This window comes from Bombina bombina, chromosome 2 (genome assembly GCF_027579735.1).
Source record: "Bombina bombina isolate aBomBom1 chromosome 2, aBomBom1.pri, whole genome shotgun sequence".
Lineage (NCBI taxonomy): Eukaryota > Metazoa > Chordata > Amphibia > Anura > Bombinatoridae > Bombina > Bombina bombina.
Window position 1 is genome coordinate 365121834 of NC_069500.1, and position 23209 is coordinate 365145042.

Sequence of the window (23209 nt, forward strand, 5' to 3'; positions counted from 1 at the left end):
TTATGTCTTGTTGTAGTTTCTGTAGGAGGATATTATCTTTCAGTAAGCTAGGGTGGTGAGACAAAGCTCTACCTCTATTAGGATTGATCAATCCTTTGAGGGTGATTTCCACCATAGAGTGGTCTGACCACGAACAATTGATAATGTCAGCTGAAACAAGTAGTGGTATCATAATTTGGCTAATCAGGATATAATCTATCCTTGAGTATGTCTTATGGACCGCTGAATAATACGTATAATCTCTAGCAGTTTTGTTGAGAGACCTCCAGCAATCTATTAAATTCTGATCTAGAAGAAAATCATTAAGAATGTTTTGTACTGGTCTATGTCCTATTATTTCATCAGTACGGTCTGTGGACCTATCTTTTTATTGAGTGTTAAGTTGAAGTCTCCACCTATTATAGTTTTATATTTTTTCCATTGTGTGAGATGTTTATTCAGCCTTGAAATGAAAGGTGCCTGATTAGTGTTGGGCGCATAAACACTAACTAAAAGTATCAGGACATTTTGGATTTGCCCTCTTACAATGAGGAACCTACCTCCTTTGTCCCTAATCACTTCCTCCTTAAAATTTAGTGAAGTGTGCAGAAGTAATGAAACCCCACTTTTTTTCTTTTTATTTGTTGCATGATATTGAATGGGGAATATTTTATCCCAATATTTAGGTGTAGTCTGGGAGGTAAAGTGTGTCTCCTGTAACATATTTTCTTTTGATATTTGTATTTAAACCTCTGACATTGTGTGAAACTATTTTAATCCCCATATTGTCTTACCAAATTGTGCGCTTTTCTGAGTCGACTGAAATGTAGTGATAGCGGTGTATATGCCATAGCTACTGTCCATCTAATGAGGATCAACCTACAGTGAACTTGTGTTATCTGGATCCACCCTCTACAATAATCCATCCTAACAGAATTGAAGCATTTTTATTCTGAATTTCGTATAAATTGTGCAAATAAGATTAACATGTGGCTAATAACTACCAAACCTTGGTAACATAACATTGACAAAATAACAATAAACAAATTAACAGATATTACATATTTCATCTGCAACTTCATTTGGCATAGGGACCAGGTTATACTGGTCTTTTGAGGAGACCTGTGGAGGGGGAAAAGGATACGGAATTCGGGAAGGGGAAGGATAAAATCCTGATATTTATGCTTTATAGGAGGGGTTCAGGCACGGTAAGGGGGAGGGTAGGGCGAGGGAGGGGAACGGGTAAACTAGAGCATGACCTCTACAATATGCATTCTAATCATATTTTAATGAACATTTATGAGTCAAATGATACTGAGGACTGCCAATACCAATACACACAGGACCAGCTAGCAGTCTGTCTCTGTAGCCGATTTCGCAATGGGTCTAAGAAGAATAAGGCAGTTACTTGAATCTTCTCCGTGTGACCTCATGGTGGATTTGCGAAGTCCCTGTTGGGCTGACTATGATCCATCTCAGGAGTATGTTCTGTCTTGGGTCTTTGTTATGATTCAACACATTTCTTTGACTTTCAGTGAGTAAATAGATGTGAGTTTGTAGCTACTGGATACAGATGTACTCTGCTCACTATTGATTTGGTTAATGAGCAAGTGACCTGAGATGTAGCAGTGATACTGAATTGGAAAGAAACAAAGTTTCACTTTGAAAACTACTCTCTGACAATGTCAAGTCAGAGTTAGTTACCTTTTAGTTCAAGAAGTAAGGTTACAGTAATGTTATAGATAATTATCAAGTGATAGATGAATTATCTTTGGAAGCGCAGTAACAGTATAAAGTAGTTAAGTATAAACAGATTGGATTTTAGAGGTATATGTTGATCAGTGCAATATTGGATGATACAAGGTAATATGTGAAAGGTTTGACAAGGCAGTTTATATAAGTACTTGCGGTTAGACCAGAGAGCGTGCAGCCGAGTATGATGTTATGTTGAAGCACAGACAGCGTCTGTAAGAGACTGAACAGCGTGCAGGTGGAATGACTTGAGCTGGAGATGCACAGACAGCGTCTGTGAGAGACTGAACAGAGTGCAGGTGAAATGACTTGAGATGGAGATGCACAGACAGCGTCTCTGTAAAAAGGTGATGAACTCCGGACTGCTGGTAACAATAAGTAATAGAAAGTAGATTGTACACAGACGTCTGTGTACAAAAATGAGTAACTTCAAGAGATTCAAAAGAAACAAAGTTCTGTAGGCAAAAACATACTCAATAATCAAGCAATTTGGTTTAGCAGGAAGTGGGAATTTAAAGGGAAAGAGCAGAATGGGAGGTATTTAGGATTTAAAGGTACAGGTATGTTACATATCCCCCTCCTCAAGGAATCCGCACAGAGGATTCGGCACATGGTTTGTTAGGGAACCTCTAATGGAAGTTAGCCAATAATCGTGGAGCGTGGATATCAGAAACTGGTATCCAGGAATTCTCTTTAGGAGGATAGTGTCGCCATTTAACCAAATACTCCAATCGTTGATGTCGAAGTCTAGAGTCAAGAATTTGTTCAACTTCATATTCCAAATTATCCCCACATTGAATTGGAGGTTCAGGTTTATGAGTTCTTCGTGGGTCATCCTGATGGGAGTAAGGTTTTAAAAGAGAAACATGCTAAGCACAAGGAATACTCAATAATCAAGCAATTTGGTTTAGCAGGAAGTGGGAATTTAAAGGGAAAGAGGAGAATGGGAGGTATTTAGGATTTAAAGGTACAGGTATGTTACAGTCTTTTAGGTTTGCCATTCTTGCCCACTTGTGTCCAGTCCTTCTGTGGGGCCTTTCTCTGCGGTTTTGGATAGCCAATATCGCCTGATGATTCAGAGAGTAGGTTCAGCTGTCTCAGCAATATAATTCCTTCTTCATTTGTGGAGCAAGAATGTGTGCTATTCTGATATGTAAATGTGAGTTTGAAGGGGAAGTTCCACCTGTATTTGATGTTTTCTTTAATGAGAATTTGTACTACATGCTTCAACTCCCTCCTCCGCAATGTCGTCGGAGATAGGTCTGTATATATCTTGATCTCGTTGCACTCATACGTAAGCTTGCACGCTGTTCTAGCTGCCTTAAGTGACTCTTCTTTAATGTGGTAATAGTGCATCTTCCCAATGATATCTCTAGTAGCTGACTGAGTGGGTTTGGTTAGGGCCCGATGGACCCTGTCCATAAGGAGCATAGGGATCTCTACCTCAGGAGCCAGCCAATGAAATAGATTAGTAACATCTTCTGGTAACTTCTTAAATTGGAACAACGTGATCTATTTTCTAGATCTTCGACCTGATCCTCAAGCTTTCTAATGTATATTGAGTGATCCAATAGTGTAGTTTGTAATTGAGGGATTTCCCCAGATAAGTCCTCCAACTTTTCTTCTATATCTGATGTCCTATGTCCAATTTCATGTATATAATTTTTCAGCTCTGCAAGGGCAGACTTGAATTCTTCTTAGAAGATGGATTTTATTTGCGTGAGTAATTCTCTAGTATATCCACAGAGCTAGCTTCTTCCATTTCCAGTTGATCTTTTTTCAGCAATTTCTTTAATCTGCAATGTATTTTTCTCTAAGGCCGTTGTTTTGGCTGTGTCTTAGTTAGTCTTTAACTGAATGGCTTCTGCTTTTCGTGCTGCTGGATTTTTCTTTAGTCACTTTATGAGATGTCACAGTTGTACAGTTGTGAGGCAATTGATGAATTAGAGCCCAGGATGAACTTCGTTGTGCCACACTCGTAGAGATGGGTCTTTATGCTGATGTGTAGAGGTCAGATATGTTTTAGATTTTTTGGGTCATTGATTTAGTTTGTCACTATGCGATCATCATGCTGGTTTTATATATCTTGTTGATACATTCCTGCCAGATACAGGATCTTTGCTGAAAATGCCTCCTTAATCCCTATTAGGGTTGGTCAGAACATTGGTAGCGCACTACTGCTTGGGCTCAGATATGGACTCCACACTTATCCTGGCTCTATACTTATGTGTTGTGGGTCAGGGTGTGAGGTACTTCCAAAATTCTTTTAATTGTCTCCCCAATATCTGAGGTGTTCCAACTTCTATCAAATTTCTTACATCTGACACCTTATATCACCATCTCCAGCCTCCTCTATCCTTATATCTGTAGATTTCGTTTGTTGTGCCTCCCCTCCACCATACACTACTCCCCAGGGAAGTTGTCCTCACTGGACGATTACGGGAAAGGTGTTTGGGTATGACCAGACTGCCCCACTAGCATCCGGAAAGGGGAGGGGGGAGTGTATGGCTGTGTTAAACTGATATGACTTGAGGAGAAATAAGGTGCAGTACCTAGGGGTGTGACACCAGAAGACCAGGACCGTGCTATTGATAGAGCAGCCTTTCAGGGTGTAGATTAGACCTCATTCAGGCCTGTTACATAGATTATCTTTCCCCAGAGATTTCTCACTCTATTTAGAAATACTTGCTTTAGAACTTGTTCTAGTGTTTTGTATGTCTTAGCGTGTGGTAACTGGGATAAGACCAAATACAACTGTCAGATGTGGACACTCTATCTCAGAATGTTATAATTCTGGTTCTGACGCAGAGCAATTCAATCCCAATCCCTATTATGTGTTTACATCCATGGTGTCAAAACTCTCAGCAGGCCTCCGCCACGGCTTAGATTTATTGATAAGAACCCTCAGCTATACTATACCGCTCCGGAGTGGAGCCCCTGCCCTCCAGAACAGTCAGTTTATCAGCGGACTGATGAGGAAGGTGAAAGTGAAAAATATGGCGCTCTTTCCCGTCTTTCAGTCTGAGGCTATGTTGCGCTCCTATCGCCTACTTCCCTTTCACTTAGGAGTGTCACCTATTATGCCTGTATTCAGTGTGGTTTTGACCTCTTAGCTATGAATGTTTACTACAGGAGCACCCGGAGTGGATCCCCAACCCTCCGGCAACTGCAACCTGTCTGAAAGTTTCAGATATAGAGGAACCCCGCTCAGACTTTCCTGCTGCGTAGTAAGTACTGTTAAGATGGGGTGGGTTAAAATTAGGCTTCCGCAACAATTAAAGTGCCCTCTCTTCACCACTTGAAGCCTGGTGGCACTGTCCACCCAGGGGTTAATTATTTGTCAAAGGGGCAAGGTTCCAGTATGTGTGCAGACAGTAGAATAAGTATGAAGCGAGTCTTACCCCTCGTGATGTGGTAGTCTTCTGTATGTGGCATACTTCTTTTATTCCTCCGGTATTTCCTTTAACGCTGTACCTCTTATAGCGTAGCCTGATTATGGATCAGCATATTATAGGAGTTGGCAGCCTTAGAGCACCTCCGGAGCGGAGCCTCGACCCTCCAGCGGTGCAATATCAAGTGAAATGGAAACGGTGATGCTACAGACTGAAGCTCTATGCAGGCCTCCGGTTGCTGAAAAACTTCAAATGATGCAAGGATTTGTGATCAGGGTATCAAGCCTTTTAGGAAGGAATTGCAGTGAAAAAATAAATAACTAAATAGTTGTTGTTATACTATAAAATAGACTTTTTTTGTTTTGGGCTAAGGGAGCTAAAAAAAAAAACACGACTTCTTTCTCCAGTGGCTAGCTCCGCCTCCGAAAAGCTAATATTTTTAGTGATCACGCTGTACAAAATTACTTCATAAGGTTTTAAAAAATGTTTTAGTTCAAACTATCATGGCAAAAATATAGGGCCATATTAAGAGTGAAGCGCTAATTAAGGCTTCTACTCGATCATTAGGCTAGAAGTAAGCTTTTTGCTCCTGTCGGGTTGCACTTGTATTACTAGTTGAAAGTAAACTTTTTCACTCTCGTGGTTGTGCAGAACATTGGAATGTGAAATATTTACAGTAAATACATAGTTAAAACCTTTATTCATAATGAATATTGCATAAATATGCTTTTATATGTCTTCCTCTACTTAAAGGCAAAGGGCTCCAAAAAACTTCTATATATGTCTACATATGTATTTATGTCTGTAAATACATATATATACGTGAATACATATGTAGATAGATTTTTGTCTAAGAAATGGCTGATTTTTTTTTGCCACTTACCTGTGTAGGCCTGCTGTATATTCTGGGGATTCCGGCCAGCTCTGGGATATAGTCTGGAGATAGAGATATATATATATATATATATACACACACACACAGTGGATATAAAAAGTTTACACACCCCCTGTTAAAATGTCAGGTTTCTGTGATTTAAAAAAAATGAGACAAAGATAAATCATTTCAGAACTTTTTCCACCTTTAATGTGACCTATAAACTGTACAACGTGATTGAAAAACAAACTGAAACTTCTAGGTGGAGGGAAGTAAAAATAAATAAATAATATGGTTGCATAAGTGGGGATGTAGGTGTGTTTAGAATTGAGCAATCACATTCAAAATCATGTTAAATAGTACACACATGCCAGCATTTAAAATGCCTCTGATTAACCCCAAATAAAGTTCAGCTGCTCTAGTTGGTCTTTCCTGACATTTTCTTAGTCGCAACCTACAGCAAAAGCCATGGTTCGCAGAGAGCTTCCAAAGCATCAGAGGGATCTCATTGTTAAAAGGTATCAGTCAGGAGAACGGTACAAAATAATTTCCAAGGCATTAGATATACCATGAAACACAGTGAAGACAGTCATCATCAAGTGGAGAAAATATGGCGCAACAGTGACATTACCAAGAACTGGACGTCCCTCCAAGATTAATAAAAAGACAAGAAGAAAACTGATCTGGGAGGCAGCCAAGAGGCCTACAGCACTATTAAAGGAGCTGCAGGAATATCTGGCAAGTACTGGCTGTGTGGTGCATGTGACAACAATCGCCCGTATTCTTCATGTCTGGGCTATGGGGTAGAGTGGCAAGACGGAAGCCTTTGCTTATGAAAAAAAACATCCAAGCCTAGCTAAATTTTTCAAAAACACAGCGTGGCTGGCAAGAAAGGGTATAAAAGAAGAAAATCTAATGACATGGCCTCCTTGTTCACCTGATCTGAACCCCATTGAGAACCTGTGGTCCATCATCAAATGTGAGATTTACAAGGAGGGAAAACAGTACACCTCTCTGAACAGTGTCTGGGAGGCTGTGGTTGCTGCTGCACGCAATGTTGATGGTGAACAGATCAAAACACTGACAGAATCCATGGATGGCAGGCTTTTGAGTGTCCTTGCAAAGAAAGGTGGCTATATTGGTCACTGATTTGTTTTTGTTTTGTTTTTGAATGTCAGAAATGTATATTTGTGAATGTTGAGATGTTATATTGGTTTCACTGGTAAAAATAAATAATTGAAATGGGTATATATTTGTTTTTTGTTAAGTTGCCTAATAATTATGCACAGTAATAGTCACCTGCACACACAGATATCCCCCTAAAATAGCTATAACTAAAAACTACTTCCAAAACTATTCAGCTTTGATATTAATGAGTTTTTTGGGTTCATTGAGAACATGGTTGTTGTTCAATAATAAAATTAATCCTCAAAAATACAACTTGCCTAATAATTCTGCACTCCCTGTATATATTATAAGAAAAGAGCAATGATAAATAATGCGGGGCTGACTAAACAATACAAAATCAAAATTATTTGATTTTAGAAAATTATAGAAAAAAATATAAGTACTCTAAATATTGTCAGATCACAATTGGGTCAAAATAAATACAGCAAATGATACATAACAGTATAAACACTATGATGCAGAAGCATGTAAAAAACAAACATAAAATGAAAAAATTATTAAACAAAACATAATAAAAATACAAAATAAAGAATACACAGTCATTAATTATGCAGTGCCTAAAAACAGAAGAAACTGTGGTGATTCTAACAGTTCATAAAGTTCAAGGAATAGAGTCACACTAGATCAAAGCCAAATGTGTGATACGTAGTTAGAGACCTATCATCTGGCTGCTGATGAGTAAATGGCATACCCTTTAACTCATTTTTCATACCCTGTTTTTTCTGAGTGTATTTTATCATACTTTTAATCAATAAAGTTACCACTGTTTTTCATCAATTCTCGCTGGATTTTTTGTTGAATTTGGACGTAGTTAGATATGTGAAAATAGAAATCCACAGAGCCTGGAGAAAGGGAACCCCTCAGGGTATCTACTTACACTCCATACCCCCAATCGATATGAGGTAAGTGTCGCGCAGTGTTGGTAGAGTCTTTATCCGGCTGTGGATAGCAGCTATGGGACCTTGCTGATGTCTGTTATAGCCAACTGTTAGCATTATCCAAGCTATTCCATATTTACATGATTATTCAAATCATTCATTCAACAAGTCAGATCTTTTGTTCCGCAGCCCCTGAGCCTCTCGGTATGTGCAGGCCCCCTCACCGGGGATGTCAGCTAGAGATGCGGACTGCAATCCCTATGTCCGGCGCTTTACATTCCAACTACAGCATCCAATGATGCACAAGCTCCGGCGCAGGCCACAGATCTGACTTGTTGAATGAATTATTTGAATAATCATGTAACTATGGATAATCATGTAACTATGGAATAGCTTGGACTGTGCGATATGGGAAAAAATATTACGATTTTTAAAAAAAATAACTTTACTCATCTGTCTGTTACATGACACACACCTCTCTGAAACCTTACGGTTGTGTTAGTTACAGCTAATTTGTGATTAGAGGTTACTTAGAGTTTTGCAACATCAGCCCACGTTGTTCTTACACTGTGTGTTACCTGCTGTCTCCCCGACCGTCTGCGCTCCCACAGAGGCCCTAGCAAAGTACCTTATACACACCTACTACATTATGAAGTAGCACGTTGCTTATACACTAACCCTCACATCGTCCCTGTACAAACTTACTGCAAATGCACACCGTTGTGTAAACACTCATCTTCCAGACGGGAGAGTAGTGAGGGTGGGGCTGTGCTGGGTTGAGCAGGGAGCTCTGGGGCTGAGGATGAAGTCACAGTCCGAGGAAGAGGCGCCCCAGACTGGGGGATCACTGCTTTCATTAGCTGCCTATGTGCTCTCCAGTCTCCTCATCTCAACCTCTGCTGCTGCTGAAGCCAGCCAAACTGCGTGCTACCTGCCCTGATAATGCAGCAAGCTCAGTAACCAGCTCCTGCGCCTTAAAGATCCCAGTGCAGTAACTCAGAGCTCCATATTGTAAGGCATGATAGAAACCCACAAACAACTTCCAGACATGCCACTGACAACATGGCGTATCGCAGTACGTACAGTCTCGTGCCTTACAATATGGATCCCTGAGTTACTGCACTGGGATCTTTAATGGACCGCAAACACCTAAAGCAGATATTTACAGCCAGGCCTGCAGCAGATAGAGCTGAAACCGCTGACAAATGAAGCGCGAGCGCAGCTTTTTTTTTTTTTTAAACCAGATTTATTCAGCAGCGGAGGGCTAGCCCATACGATCCCCCTCCTGTACGTCATAGTGATGTCATAGGGGGCGGGGTTATAAATCGCATACTCTTGCGATTTGAAAATCACATGATAAAAAGTGGCGATTAATCGCACAGCCCTGAGGCCTCATATCTTTGAGCCCTTATAACTTTTGTGTGCAATATTTGTTTATTTCTAATATTTTTTATTAGATAGTGTTATTATGAGTGTAAGTGTATTTTTTGATGTGTTTTGTGCAACTTTTTAGTTTCTCGAAACAGTTAACACGAGCTCTAAAGTTGCGGTAATCATTTTAGCATTAATCGCAATTGCGCTCAAGTGATCTCATTAACTTTTAACTGGTAATATGAGGGGTAAGCCTGATGAGCACAAACCCTCGCAATAAACCCCTTATCGCTTGGGTGCAAACGTTTGTGTTCCACTCGTAATCTAGCCCATAATGTCTGAAAGTCTGTGCGTTATTTGCAGTTACGTTTAATTTTTCAAGCTTTATAAAACATCTCAGTAACACTCTTTTAAAATGTTTGAACTGTGCAGTTTGATAGGACAGCATATTTTTTGTCAAATAAACAATAATTATCTATTTGTTTCAATAATGCTTTTCCCAGTGTGCCTTAACAAATATTAATTATTCACACAGTTTGTTCGTTGTCATTTAGATATCCATAACCCATGACAACTAAAGGTATCTTCTGCTTGACCAAATTACAACTGTCTTGGCTATGGATCACTGGGAGGCAGCTCAAGTTTCTTCATCCAGAGAATGTTGGGATATTATTCCAGGCAGCTGGAAAGAAGGATACTTCTTTTGAGCTCCTAGAACTAAATGAGAATGATTTGGAAGAGCAGTTTGTAAGAGGACACGGCCCTGGAGGACAAGCGACTAATAAAACCAGTAACTGTGTAGTTCTAAAGCATGTTCCTTCTGGAATTGTAGTAAAGGTAATGTAAGGGGACTCACTATGGACCCAATTCTTTAAAGCTCTCTGGTCTGGCGAGATTTTAGAACACGTCTCTTTCATATTACAAGCCCCTTCATGGATTGTTTTAAAGGGATATTAATAATGGTAATATAAAATGATAAATAGTATATATAAAGAAAACTCTGCAATATACTTTATTTATTTTGGCTCCTTTTCACGTAATTCCTTTCTGAAATTGTGAGCTTTTCAGTTCCTGTTAGAAAGGGAAGTGCAGAACACATATTCCACACAGCCAATAGTGACCTATTTAGAACTGTCCCTAATTGGCCACAGCAGAGAAGATAACCTAAGTTACAACATGGCAGCTCCCATTGTTATATAGACACTAAAACTTTACACTTATTTTATCAATACTTACTAATTAAACTTTAAAGAAAACATCTACATGTTATTCTCAAACTAATCTTTTCTTCTGTCTAGCATTTGCTTAGAGTTTAATGTCCTTTTAAGGGTAACATTTTACTGTGGGAACTGAGTATCTCATTAAGCAGCATAACTTGAAATGTCAGCTTATGTTGTTGATCATGCTAGCCTTTAGCATTTTAGACACCATTCATTTTTATTGCTTTATGAACTGAAAAAACAAAGGCCCCCTTTCCAATATAAATTACATGTGAAATCAATGTATAGCAGCTCAGGTGTTTATTATTATTTAAACATCCTCTAACCATTCCAATTGATTTTAAGTTGACATAACAGATTTTTAAGTGGGTACTCTCAAAGTATACACAAATTAAATATTTAAATGTTAAAGTTTCATATTTTAAGAGTTTAATTTGAACTGTACTTTTAACCCCTTAAGGACAAGGCCAATTTTCAATTTCTTTCCCTGAAGGACCACGGCTATTTTTAAATTTCTGCGGTGTTTGTGTTTAGCTGTAATTTTCCTCTTACTCATTTACTGTACCCACACATATTATATACCGTTTTTCTCGCCATTAAATGGACTTTCTAAAGATACCATTATTTTCATCATATCTTATCATTTACTTTAAAAAAAATTATAAAATATGAGGAAAAATGGAAAAAAAACACACTTTTTCTAACTTTGACCCCCACAATCTGTTACACATCTACAATCACCAAAAAACACCCATGCTAAATAGTTTCCAAATTTTGTCCTGAGTTTAGAAATACCTAATGATTACATGTTCTTTGTTTTTGTTTTTACAAGTTATAGGGCCATAAATACAAGTAGCACTTTGCTATTTCCAAACCACTTTTTTTCAAAATTAGCGCTAGTTACATTGGAACACTGATATCTTTCAGGAATCCCTGATTAACCCTTGACATGTATATATATATATTTTTTTTTAGAAGACATCCCAAAGTATTGATGTAGGCCCATTTTGGTATATTTCATGCCACCATTTCACCACCAAATGCAATCAATTAAAAAAAATTGTTCACTTTTTCCCAAATATTTTCACAAACTTTAGGTTTCTCACTGAAATTATTTACAAACAACTTGTGCAATTATGGCATAAATGGTTGTAAATGCTTCTCTGGGATCCCCTTTGTTCAGAAATAGCAGACATATATGACTTTGGCGTTGCTTTTTGGTAATTAGAAGGCCGCTAAATGCCACTGCGCCTCACACGTGTATTATGCCCAGCAGTGAAGGGGTTAATTAGGGAGCATGTAGGGAGCGTCTAGGGTTAAAGGGACACTAAACCCAAATGTTTTCTTTCATGATTCAGATAGAGAATGCAAATTTAAACAACTTTCTAATTTACTCCTATTATCAATTTTTCTTTCTATCTTTATTTAAAAAGCAGGAATGTGATGCATAGCAGCCGGACCATTTTTGGTTGAGAACCTGGGTTATGCTTGCTCATTGGTGGGTAAATGTAATCCTCCAATAAGCAAGCGCTATCCATGGTGCTAAACCTTAAATGGGCTGGCTGCTAAGATCTACATTCCTGCCTTTAAAATAAAGATAGCAAGAGAACATAAAGAATTGATAATAGGAGTAAATTAGAAAGTTGCTTACAATGTCATGCTCTATCTGAATCATGAAAGAAAAAATTTGGGTTCAGTGTCCCTTTAATTTTAGCTTTAGTGTAGTGTAGTAGACAACCCCAAGTATTGATCTAGGCCCATCTTGGTATATCTCATGCTACCATTTCACCGCTAAATGCGATCAAATTAAAAAAAAAAAACGTAAAATTTTTCACAATTTTAGGTTTCTCACTGAAATTATTTACAATCAACTTTGGCAAGTATGGCATAAATGTTTGTAAATGCTTCTCTGGGATCCCCTTTGTTCAGAAATAGCAGACATATATAGCTTTGGCGTTGCTTTTTGGTAATTATAAGGCCGCTAAATGCCGCTGCGCACCACACGTGTATTATGCTCAGCAGTGCAGGGGTTAATTAGGTCGTTTGTAGGGAGCTTGCAGGGTTAATTTTAGCTTTAGCGTAGAGATCAGCCTCCCACCTGACACATCACACCCCAGGATCCCTCCCAAACAGCTCTCTTCCCTCCCCCATCCCACAATTGTCCCTGCCATCTTAAGTACTGGCAGAAAGTCTGCCAGTACTAAAATAAAAGGTATATTTAAAATAAAAATTGTATAGCATATTTACATATGCAGCTGTGTAGAATCCCCCCTTAGCCCCCAACCTCCCTGATCCCCCCCCCCCCAAACAGCTCTCTAACCCTCCACCTCTACCTTACTGGGAGCCATCTTGGGTACCCAGTTTGCAAATAAAAATGTTTTGTTTTTGGGTTTTTTTCTCCACCCCCCCACAGACCAATCCCCCACCCACTCCCAGATCCCTTAGATTTACTTTTATTAGGGATTTTATCCCCCCTTTCTGCCACTTATATCAAATGTTTTTTCTGTAGTGTAGCGGTTCCCACCCGCCGCCCCCCGTGCATGTGCGCACTCCCGACAACCCCGCCCCCGATCCTGCCCCCCTCTCTCTTCAGTCTTTCATCGATGGCCGCCCACCCGCCTCCCACGGTCAGCTCCCACCCACCAACGATTGCGGCCATCGATGCCGGTGCAGAGAGGGCCACAGAATGGCTCTCTCTGCATCTGATGGGGGAAAAATGTTATTGCAGGATGCCTCGATATCGAGGCATCACTGCAATAACCGTAAAGCGGCTGGAAGCGATCAGGATCGCTTTCAGCCGCTTTAATCCCCAAAGTCGTACAGGGTACGTCGCTTGTCTTTAAAGACCAGGTTGTGTGCGACGTACCCTGTACGACTCGTGTCGTTAAGGGGTTAATTTAAAGGGATATAAAACCCAAATATTTTCTTTCATTATTCAGGTAGAGCATGCAATTTTTTAACAGATTTCTAATTTACTTTTATTATCAATTTTTTCTTTGTTCTCTTGGTATCTTTTGCCGAAAAGCAGGGGGCCTATGCTTAGGAGCCGACCCATTTCTGGAACATAATATGGCAGCAGTTTTTGCAAGAATGTTTTACATTTGCAAGAGCCCTAGACAGGGCCGCCACTAGAAATGTTGGGGCCTCTTGATCAGGCCCCCCCCTGACATGGGCAATTTTTGACCAAGTGACTAAAGCGTATATGCACTTTATTCTTAAGTGTAGTCAAACTTGGAAATGTTGTAAAGGTAGTAACACAAACACATAAACACACAGACACACTCATACACTGAAACACACACTCGCACATAAGGATTCACATATAGACACTCTAGCAGAGACACAAAGATACACACAAACAATCACAGACACCCACACAGACACTCAACACTTGTTTACATCCTCAACAAGTAATGAGGTAGACTACAGTTTTGTCAAAAAAGGAGATTTACAAGACAAAATATGGAATTCTGATTATCTTTTTGTCAAGGAAGATGCAAACTATATGATGACAACAGCATGCAGTAACTGAAAGGATGGGCCCTGAACTGCCTAAACAATAATTTAAAGGTTAATTGGTGGATTGGTGACTTCCAGAAAGGTTTTATTCATTTTAAAGTCTGTAGAAAGATGTGAATAATCAGTAAGGTCAAAATGTCCTAAAAAGGAACAGACAATGGACACACACACACACACACAAACTCAAACACAAACTTGCACATACACCCACAGAGACAGCCTCAGAAAACACACAATGACATACACACTCACAGACACACACAGAAAACACACACACAGAAAACACACAAAGACATACATACACACACACACCCTCACAGAGACATCTACAGAAAACACACACATACCCTCACAGAGACATCCACAGAAAGTGCGCACACACACAGACCATCACAGAGAGATCCACAGAAAAAAATACACACTCATAGAGACACCAACAAAAGCATAAATACATAAACACAGACACCCTCAGAAACACTAACAGGAGATACAATTTCTGCACATTGCCATCCCCTAAATCAACAGTGTGTGACATGCATGATAAAAAAAATGGCAGAAATGAAGAGATCACTTTTTAAAGAATCATATTTGTAAACGTGCAAACAAAAATACTTCTCTGAATTCAAAATTGTACATTATTGATCTATCAGAATGGGTAGATAAAGAAAAGTACTTTTGAAAGGTTGACATATGTTTGGGGTTCCCCCCACACACACACACATTTTCCCCAACCAAGAGCACCACTTCAAATCTGGTGTACAAATGTTCCCATCTGTCAGCTGTACTTATGGATTTTTGAAAATGCTGTACTCTATATGGTCTTGGTGGAACTATAAGCTGTGGCATGTGGTCTCATACCATTAAATCTGGTTAGATGCAGGATTTAGGCTTGTTTGTATGTATTTCAAAATTAAATCAGCTGTAGAGTAAACTGAACAGTGTTAAGTTAACCTGTCTCATTTCAAACACTGAGCAATCTTAGCCTGAGAGTATAACATTTTATGCAGAAGTAAAAATCTTAGATAAAATGCCTCCTGCCATCTGGAAAGTCCTTGCATAAATGGGCAGTCAACTGGAATGTAATAAAATATATATATATATATATATATATATATATATATATATATATATATATATATATATATATATATATATATATATATATATATATATATATATATATATATATATATATATATATAAATTTTTAAAAATCATATCTGCCAAAAGGGCACCTACCATTTGTGTATTGAGGAGGAAATTAAATATAGAATTTCTACAGCATTGTCAAATAATCATAAAAACACTGTTGCATATTGCTAAAATAAAATGTTTTTATGGACCCCTGGCCCCACCACACAACTACCACACTGAAGTTACAATCTGAAATTGTACAAATAAATAAAAAAAACATTTACTAAGTAAGTCCTACCTACTCTGCAATAGAAAGTGATCCATCGTCTGACTAACACACTGTACAAACTGAAGTGCCAAGTCTGTCTCACACTGTGCATAGTGGTTTAGTGCACATTCAGAAATCCTCTCAAATGTTAATGCTTTACGCCTTGTAATAACATTTCCCACGCTCATTAGCACTCTGCTGTAGCGCTCTCTGGTGGCTGCCAAAATGTAAAATATATATATATTTTTTATTTATTTTTTAAAATAATTGTTGTGCTTGCCTCATGGGGCCCCTGACAGGAGTCGCCCTATTCACCCCTGATGACGACCCTGGCCCTAGATGGCAGAACTATTTCCTGACATGTAGTGTTCAAAGTGCCTACCCAGGTATCTTTTAACACAGAATATCATGCAAATTAAGCAAATTTGATAATAGAAGTAAATTGGAAAAAAATTTAAAAAAATTGTATGCTCTGTCTTAATCACAAAATAAAATTTTGGGGTTTCATATGTTTAACATGTGAACGGAGCTCAATAAGAAATTATTTCACAAAACAAAGCAGGTAGACAGACAAGAAATGTCACTAGAAACTGGCAAAAATTAGATTTTGACACACACCTGTTATGGAATTCTAAAAATTTACAAAATAATTTCAAAAGCAGCTGGAAAAGTGTTTGTGAATGATTGGAATACTGGTGTCAGTTTGTCCCCTTTAATGGAGTTCATTTGAAAACTATCTATGCGTGGGTAATTTTATAATAGGTTGGAATTTGGAATCTCCACATAAACTCAGCAATGTAGTTCACAAGGGGAATCTGAATGACTGAAACAGAGGTTTTCTAGTGTGACATCTTCTAGCGATTTGGAATAGGTTTGAATTTGAAAAGTGAAAAAACATCGCCAAGCTAATTCTGATTAACTGGAATTAAGTCCAAAGTGTTCAAAGATATAACATATATAATAAATAAAATTGAATATATCCTAAGTATAGATGTAAACTACAACTTTTTCTCTTTCTAAATCAAAACATAATTTTTGGGGGTTTCATGTCCCTTTAAGTAACACTGTAAACGTGTTATCAATAGTTAACAAGAGTCAACAACTTGGTTTTTCATTTAAAGGTCTGTTGAACAAATTGATAAGTGCTTTTTAATTAAAACAATAATACATCATTCTGAAGATGGTATGAAACAGATGAATATTGTGGGACTGAGTAAGATATAAAGCACTGTATAGGGATGTACAACCTAATCTAAACAAATAAGTGTGGTGAAAAAAAACACACACATGACGTGTTCATTCATCACAGGAGGCATCATGTGTCTGAATACAACCTAAGTATTATTCTGCAGTTTAATATTCTGTTCATGGGGATGTTATTAGGTTTGCCACCTTTTCGGGGTAGGGGGGGGGATATACCTGCTTAGCTAATTAGTATACATTTACATAAATTATTATTTAGAATAAATCAAGGACTAAAGCTTCTAGGACTGATTTTAAATGATCATTTTGTTTATAATTAGATACCAATACGCTTGGCATCTGTATCTCTGTATTAAAGGGGCATTATACACTTGTTTTTTCTTTGCATAAATGTTTTGTAGATGATCTATTTATATAGCCCATAAAGTTTTTTTGTTTTTTTTTAACTGGATAGTTTTGCTTATCTTTAAATAACATTGCTCTGATTTTCAGACTCCTAACCAAGCCCCAAAGTCTTAGGAGAATACCAACATATACCTACTCCAGCTTGCTTCTGTTTGTGTAAAGTGTATTTTCATATGCATGGGGAGGGGGTAGTGTCTGATATTTCCCACTTGCAGTGGGTGTTCCAGTAACCTTTTCGACAGAGCTAAACTGGAAGCTTCTAAGTATTTTTTTTAACCGTTTTATACTGGATTTTTATATCAGTATCTGTGCATATTATTTTTTATAGTAGTGTCTATTACATGCAGCTATATGAAAATTGGTGTATACTGTCCCTTTAAATCTTTATTTTCAACTTTAACAAGAACTAACAACTAACCGCAACTTGTAGTGGAATTATATATACCTGTAACCTTTGAATATTGTGTCTCAATAAAAAAATATTAGAAAAAAATAAAAAGCATTATCGATTAAAATACCATCAGGGTGGTAACGCTAGATGTTATATTAGCTTTATCTGAATAACAATTTTACAACATAATGTTTTTAAGAAAAATACAAACAGCAGAAGTATTGAAGCCGTGATACCTGGTGTAATCTAAATGTAGAATACCATTAAAAACTGGAACAAAATCCTACAGATAGGTGGATAGTTGTAACGGATGCACTGCCCTTACAACCTTTTACAAACAGTGGTTGTTTAAAACATGCATTGCATGGGTAAAAAAACAATTTAACTAGTTGTAGATACAGACACAAGTAAAAAAAATGTAATTAAGGTATGGACAGAAATATACTCCAACTTTAAAGAGATACAAAATAATCCAATAAATGGTTTCTAAAACTTAACAACATTGTGTTAAATACAGAACTCTTGTATAAACAAGGCTAATAGAAGAAATATTCAGAAAACTCACTTTTACATGTTATAACTGTCACCTCATCTTCAAGGAAGCTTAACCCCTTAATGACCGAGGACGTGCAGGGTACGTCCTCAGAAAAAAGGCAGTTAATGCCTGAGAACGTACCCTGCACGTCCTCGGTGTGGAAAGCAGCTGGAAGCGATCCTGCTCGCTTCCAGCTGCTTTCCGGTTATTGCAGTGATGCCTCGATATGGAGGCATCCTGCAATAACCTTAGATGGCCATCCGATGCAGAGAGAGCCAAGTCCGGGCGCGCGCGGGGGCGCGCGCACGTGCACGAGGGGCCGGGGCAGGGACCGGGTGGGGACCGCTGCACTACAGAAAAAAATGTGTCCCAAAATAAAAGTGGGACGAGTAATTTAAAAAAAAACACCTTATTCGTTATTTAGGTGGTGGGAGTTGGTCCGGGGGGGAAATAACAAAAATAAAAATGAAATAAATATTTGATTGTGCAAAATGGGTACTGGCAGACAGCTGCCAGTACCCAAGATGGCCCCCAATAAGGCAGAGGGGGAGGCTTAGAGAGCTGTTTTGGGGGGGATCAGGGAGGTTGGGGGCTAAGGGGGGATCCTAAACACAGCATATGTAAATATGCTTTTTTTTTTTTTTTTTTTTTTAAAAATCTTTTATTTTAGTACTGGCAGACTTTCTGCCAGTACTTAAGATGGCGGGGACAATAGTGGGGTGGGGGAGGGAAGGGAGCTGTTTGGGAGGGATCAGGGGGTGGGATGTGTCAGGTGGGAGGCTGAACTCTACACTAAAGCTAAAATTAACCCTGCAAGCTCCCTACACACTACCTAATTAACCCCTTCACTGCTAGCCATAATACACGTGTGATGCGCAGCAGCATTTAGCGACTTTCTAATTACCAAAAAGCAACGCCAAAGTCATATATGTCTGCTATTTCTGAACAAAGGGCATCCCAGAGAAGCATTTACAACCATTTGTGCCATAATTGCACAAGCTGTTTGTAAATAATTTCAGTGAGAAACCTAAAATTGTGAAAAAATTAACGTTTTTTTTTAATTTGATCGCATTTGGCGGTGAAATGGTGGCATGAAATATACCAAAATGGGCCTATATCAATACTTGGGGTTGTCTACTACACTACACTAAAGCTAAAATTAACCCTAGAAGCTCCCTACATGCTCCCTAATTAACCCCTTCACTGCTGGGCATAATACGCGTATTTTGCGCAGGGGCATTTAGCAGCCTTCTAATTACCAAAAAGCAAAGCCAAAGCCATATATGTCTGCTATTTCTGAACAAAGGGGATCCCAGAGAAGCATTTACAACCATTTATGCTATAATTGCATAAGTTGTTTGTAAATAATTTCAGTGAGAAACCTAAAGTTTGTGAAAATATTTGTGAAAAAGTGAAAAAAAAATTTTATTTGATCGCATTTGGCGGTGAAATGGTGGCATGAAATATACCAAAATGGGCCTAGATCAATACTTTGGGATGTCTTCTAAAAAAAAATATATACATGTCAATGGATATTCAGGGATTCCTGAAAGATATTAGTGTTCCAATGTAACTAGCGCTAATTTTGAAGAAAAGTGGTTTGGAAATAGCAAAGTGCTACTTGTATTTATGGCCCTATAACTTGCAAAAAAAGCAAAGAACATGTAAACATTGGGTATTTCTAAACTCAGGACAAAATTTAGAAACTATTTAGCATGGGTGTTTTTTGGTGGTTGTAGATGTGTAACAGATTTTGGGGGTCAAAGTTAGAAAAAATGTGTTTTTTTTCCATTTTTTCCTCATATTTTATAATGTTTTTTATAGTAAATTATAAGATATGATGAAAATTATGGTATCTTTTGAAAGTCAATTTAATGGCGAGAAAAACGGTATATAATATGTGTGGGTACAGTAAATGAGTAAGAGGAAAATTACAGCTAAACACAAACACCGCAAAAATGTAAAAATAGCCTTGGTCCCAAACGGACAGAAAATGGAAAAGTGCTGCGGTCATTAAGGGGTTAACCTGTTCAATAACAATCCATGTAAAATGATCTAGGGAGTTGATCTTAATAAAATATGTTGCAACGGCTGAACAGTGACTCCTGCATAAGTATAATTTAAATATTCTATATTTGTATCTCTAGCATTCTGCTAATGTAACAAATGGATCATTAATATACATTGGTAAAAAAAAAAATACAATGTACTGGTGGAATTAAAGCAACTCCCAAATTTAAATTTCTTACCACTTAAAGGGACAGTCAACACCAGAATTTGTGTTGTTTAAATATAAAGATAATCCCTTTATTACCCATTCCCCAGTTTTGCATAACCAACACTGTTATAGAAATACACTTTTTACCTCTGTGATTACTTTATATCTATACAAACAAAAGATGCAGCAGCATAAGTATTTTACTTTATATCTATGCCTTTGCAAACTGCCCCCTTATTTTAGTTTTGACAGACTTGCATTTTAGCCAATCAGTGCTCACTCCAGGGTAACTTCACGTGCATGAGCTCAATGTTATTTATATAAAAAAACAAACATGCCTTCTAGTGGTGAAAATTAGAGGCAGTCTTCAAGGTCTAAGAAATTAGCATATGAACCTCCTAGGTTTAGCTTTCAACTAAGAATACCAAGAGAACAAAGCAAAATTGGTGATAAAAGTAAATTGGAAAGTTTTTTAAAATTACATTCACTATTTAAATCATAAAAGTTTTTTCGTACTTGGCTGTCCCTTTATGGTGGATAAAAAGGTATCACTTTTTTTTATATATATATATATATATATATATATATATATATATATATATATATATATATATATATATATATATATATATCAAAAGCATTACAGCTATATGTAGCTATGGAAACAAAAAGGGACAGCGCAACTCGACTCAAGGTAGTATTTATTACAATCCCAATAGGACACACAGATAAAAACACACTTACTAGAAGTAAGGCAATTAAAAGTCCTCAAAATAGTCTCATAAAAGTTCCAGATAAAACTCCGGGCACTCCTGGTTCAAGATTAGCGTCCTACAGCAGGCTGTTGCTTCCGGCGTCTGTTCAAAACCGCCCGGACCTGACGTCACTATCTTTCACCAACGGAAGTCCAACAGGATCAAAAAGCCTCAACGCGTTTCGCCGGTTGCACACACCGGCTTTCTCATTCACTCTTGAGAAAGCCGGTGTGTGCAACCGGTGAAACGCGTTGAGGCTTTTTGATCCTGTTGGGCTTCCGTTGGTGAAAGATAGTGACGTCAGGTGGAGTTCCTTTGGCGTTTCCAGTTTGCAGTTGCCGAAAGCCCGGGCGGTTTGAACAGACGCCGGAAGCAACAGCCTGCTGTAGGACGCTAATCTCGAGCCAGGAGTGCCCGGAGTTTTATCTGGAACTTTTATGAGACTATTTTGAGGACTTTTAATTGCCTTACTTCTAGTAAGTGTGTTTTTATCTGTGTGTCCTATTGGGATTGTAATAAATACTACCTTGAGTTGAGTTGCGCTGTCCCTTTTTGTTTCCATAGCTACGTTTTTGTTTATCCGAGAGAGAGGAATCTACGGGTCGGTGTGCAGCAGCATCTCGTCTGGGAGGCCTGTTCTTGTTTCCTATTACGGAAAGTTTGAATATCTGCTCCAAGGGGTATGTTGATTACCATTTAGCGCTGTTCTTTTATCTGTACTTTTAATTACAGCTATATGTACTTTTTATATTCCAGCCAGATGGTACAACTTGTGCATCCAACAGCGGACAAAGTGCCGTATCTTTGTGTCCTGTTGTTTTGTATTCATTTTAAGAGAACATTATAGTGTAAAATTGTTCAGTTAAATAGCTTATTTAGCTGCATAATACTTTTACATGTCATTAAAAAAGTATCTGATTTTTAAGTTTTTATCATATGAACTTCCTGAGGGGTTATTTGACTCTTCTGTGCTGTTCAGCTCTGTAAATCATTCAGGCATAGGAGCAGTGCACAATGTTTGGCCATCGTGCTTTTATAGCAAGTGCCATTGACGACATCCACCACATGTGGGATGCCCAAGCAGCACCTGCATCTCTGAATGATCAACAGGATTGGCCAGTGCTATGTAACCAAAGTGAGCTGAAATAAATACATTTTTATATATATATATATATATATATATATATATATATCCAGAATAGGATTAAAGGGGCAGTAAAGTCAAAATGAAACCTACATAATTTAGGTAGAGCATGTGATTTTAAACAACTTTCCAAATGATTTCTATTATAAAATACACACGCAATAAATTAGCGCTCCACGTGTAATCTAGCCCATTATGTTTAAAACTCTGGTTAAGATCTCTGGTTAATTTTCTAAAAGTGCCCCAAATGTTGGTGGGTGTGGGGGGGAAAAAAGGACACTGAAAAGTGCCTTAACATTGCAGTCTATGGGAACTGTATGTTCCTTGTAAATAGATATGTATATGCTTATATACATATATATTTATGTGTATATGCACATGTTAACACAAATATATATGAATATATATTTAAAAATCCTGCAATCGCTGTGCGACTTACCCCTTTTGATGTGATTAGGTTCTGTGCCGTCTCTGGCGGCATCAGAGCGAGGCTCCAATCGGAGCCTATGGAAGCACGCTCTCATGAGCTTTACTTGTAATACCAGTATTTCAAAGTGGAGCACTAATTTTGCTATACTGTATGTCATGGTTTGACAAATTTATATCACACTTTGGAGTAATCAGACAAGGGTTTTGTTATACACAAATATACCCCATAATTAAAGGGCTATTATAGTAAAAAAAATTACATTCTCTAATTCATTAGCTGCCGAAAGGGGCAGAAGGCGCCATTGATGGCCTTCAGCTCTTTACAGAGCCAGATTTCGAAAGTAAAACACACTAAGAGCGATGCAAATTCAGATTTTCACAAGAAGCAATCCTACTCTGAAAAGAGCCAAAGGCCAAAAGTGGCCCCCCTCTTCTGAATTCGGCAGCTAACGAAGCTGCCAAATGCACATACCTAATCAGCAGCGCTAGTAACGCGACCATAAAAGGGGTTCTTTTTTTTTTTTTTTTACTATAATGGCCCTTTAAACTTTATA

At 38.0% G+C, this 23209-nt stretch overlaps 1 protein-coding gene across 1 annotated transcript in view; it reads left to right on the top strand.

Moving 5' to 3' along the window:
• MTRFR (mitochondrial translation release factor in rescue) overlaps positions 1 to 23209 on the top strand; it is a 41631-nt gene that overhangs the window by 5566 nt on the left and 12856 nt on the right. Inside the window, exon 2 of the mRNA XM_053701797.1 lies at positions 9989 to 10271. Coding sequence (XP_053557772.1) covers positions 10002 to 10271 — 270 coding nt within the window. The 5' untranslated portion in view covers positions 9989 to 10001. The remainder of the gene's footprint in view (positions 1 to 9988; positions 10272 to 23209) is intronic.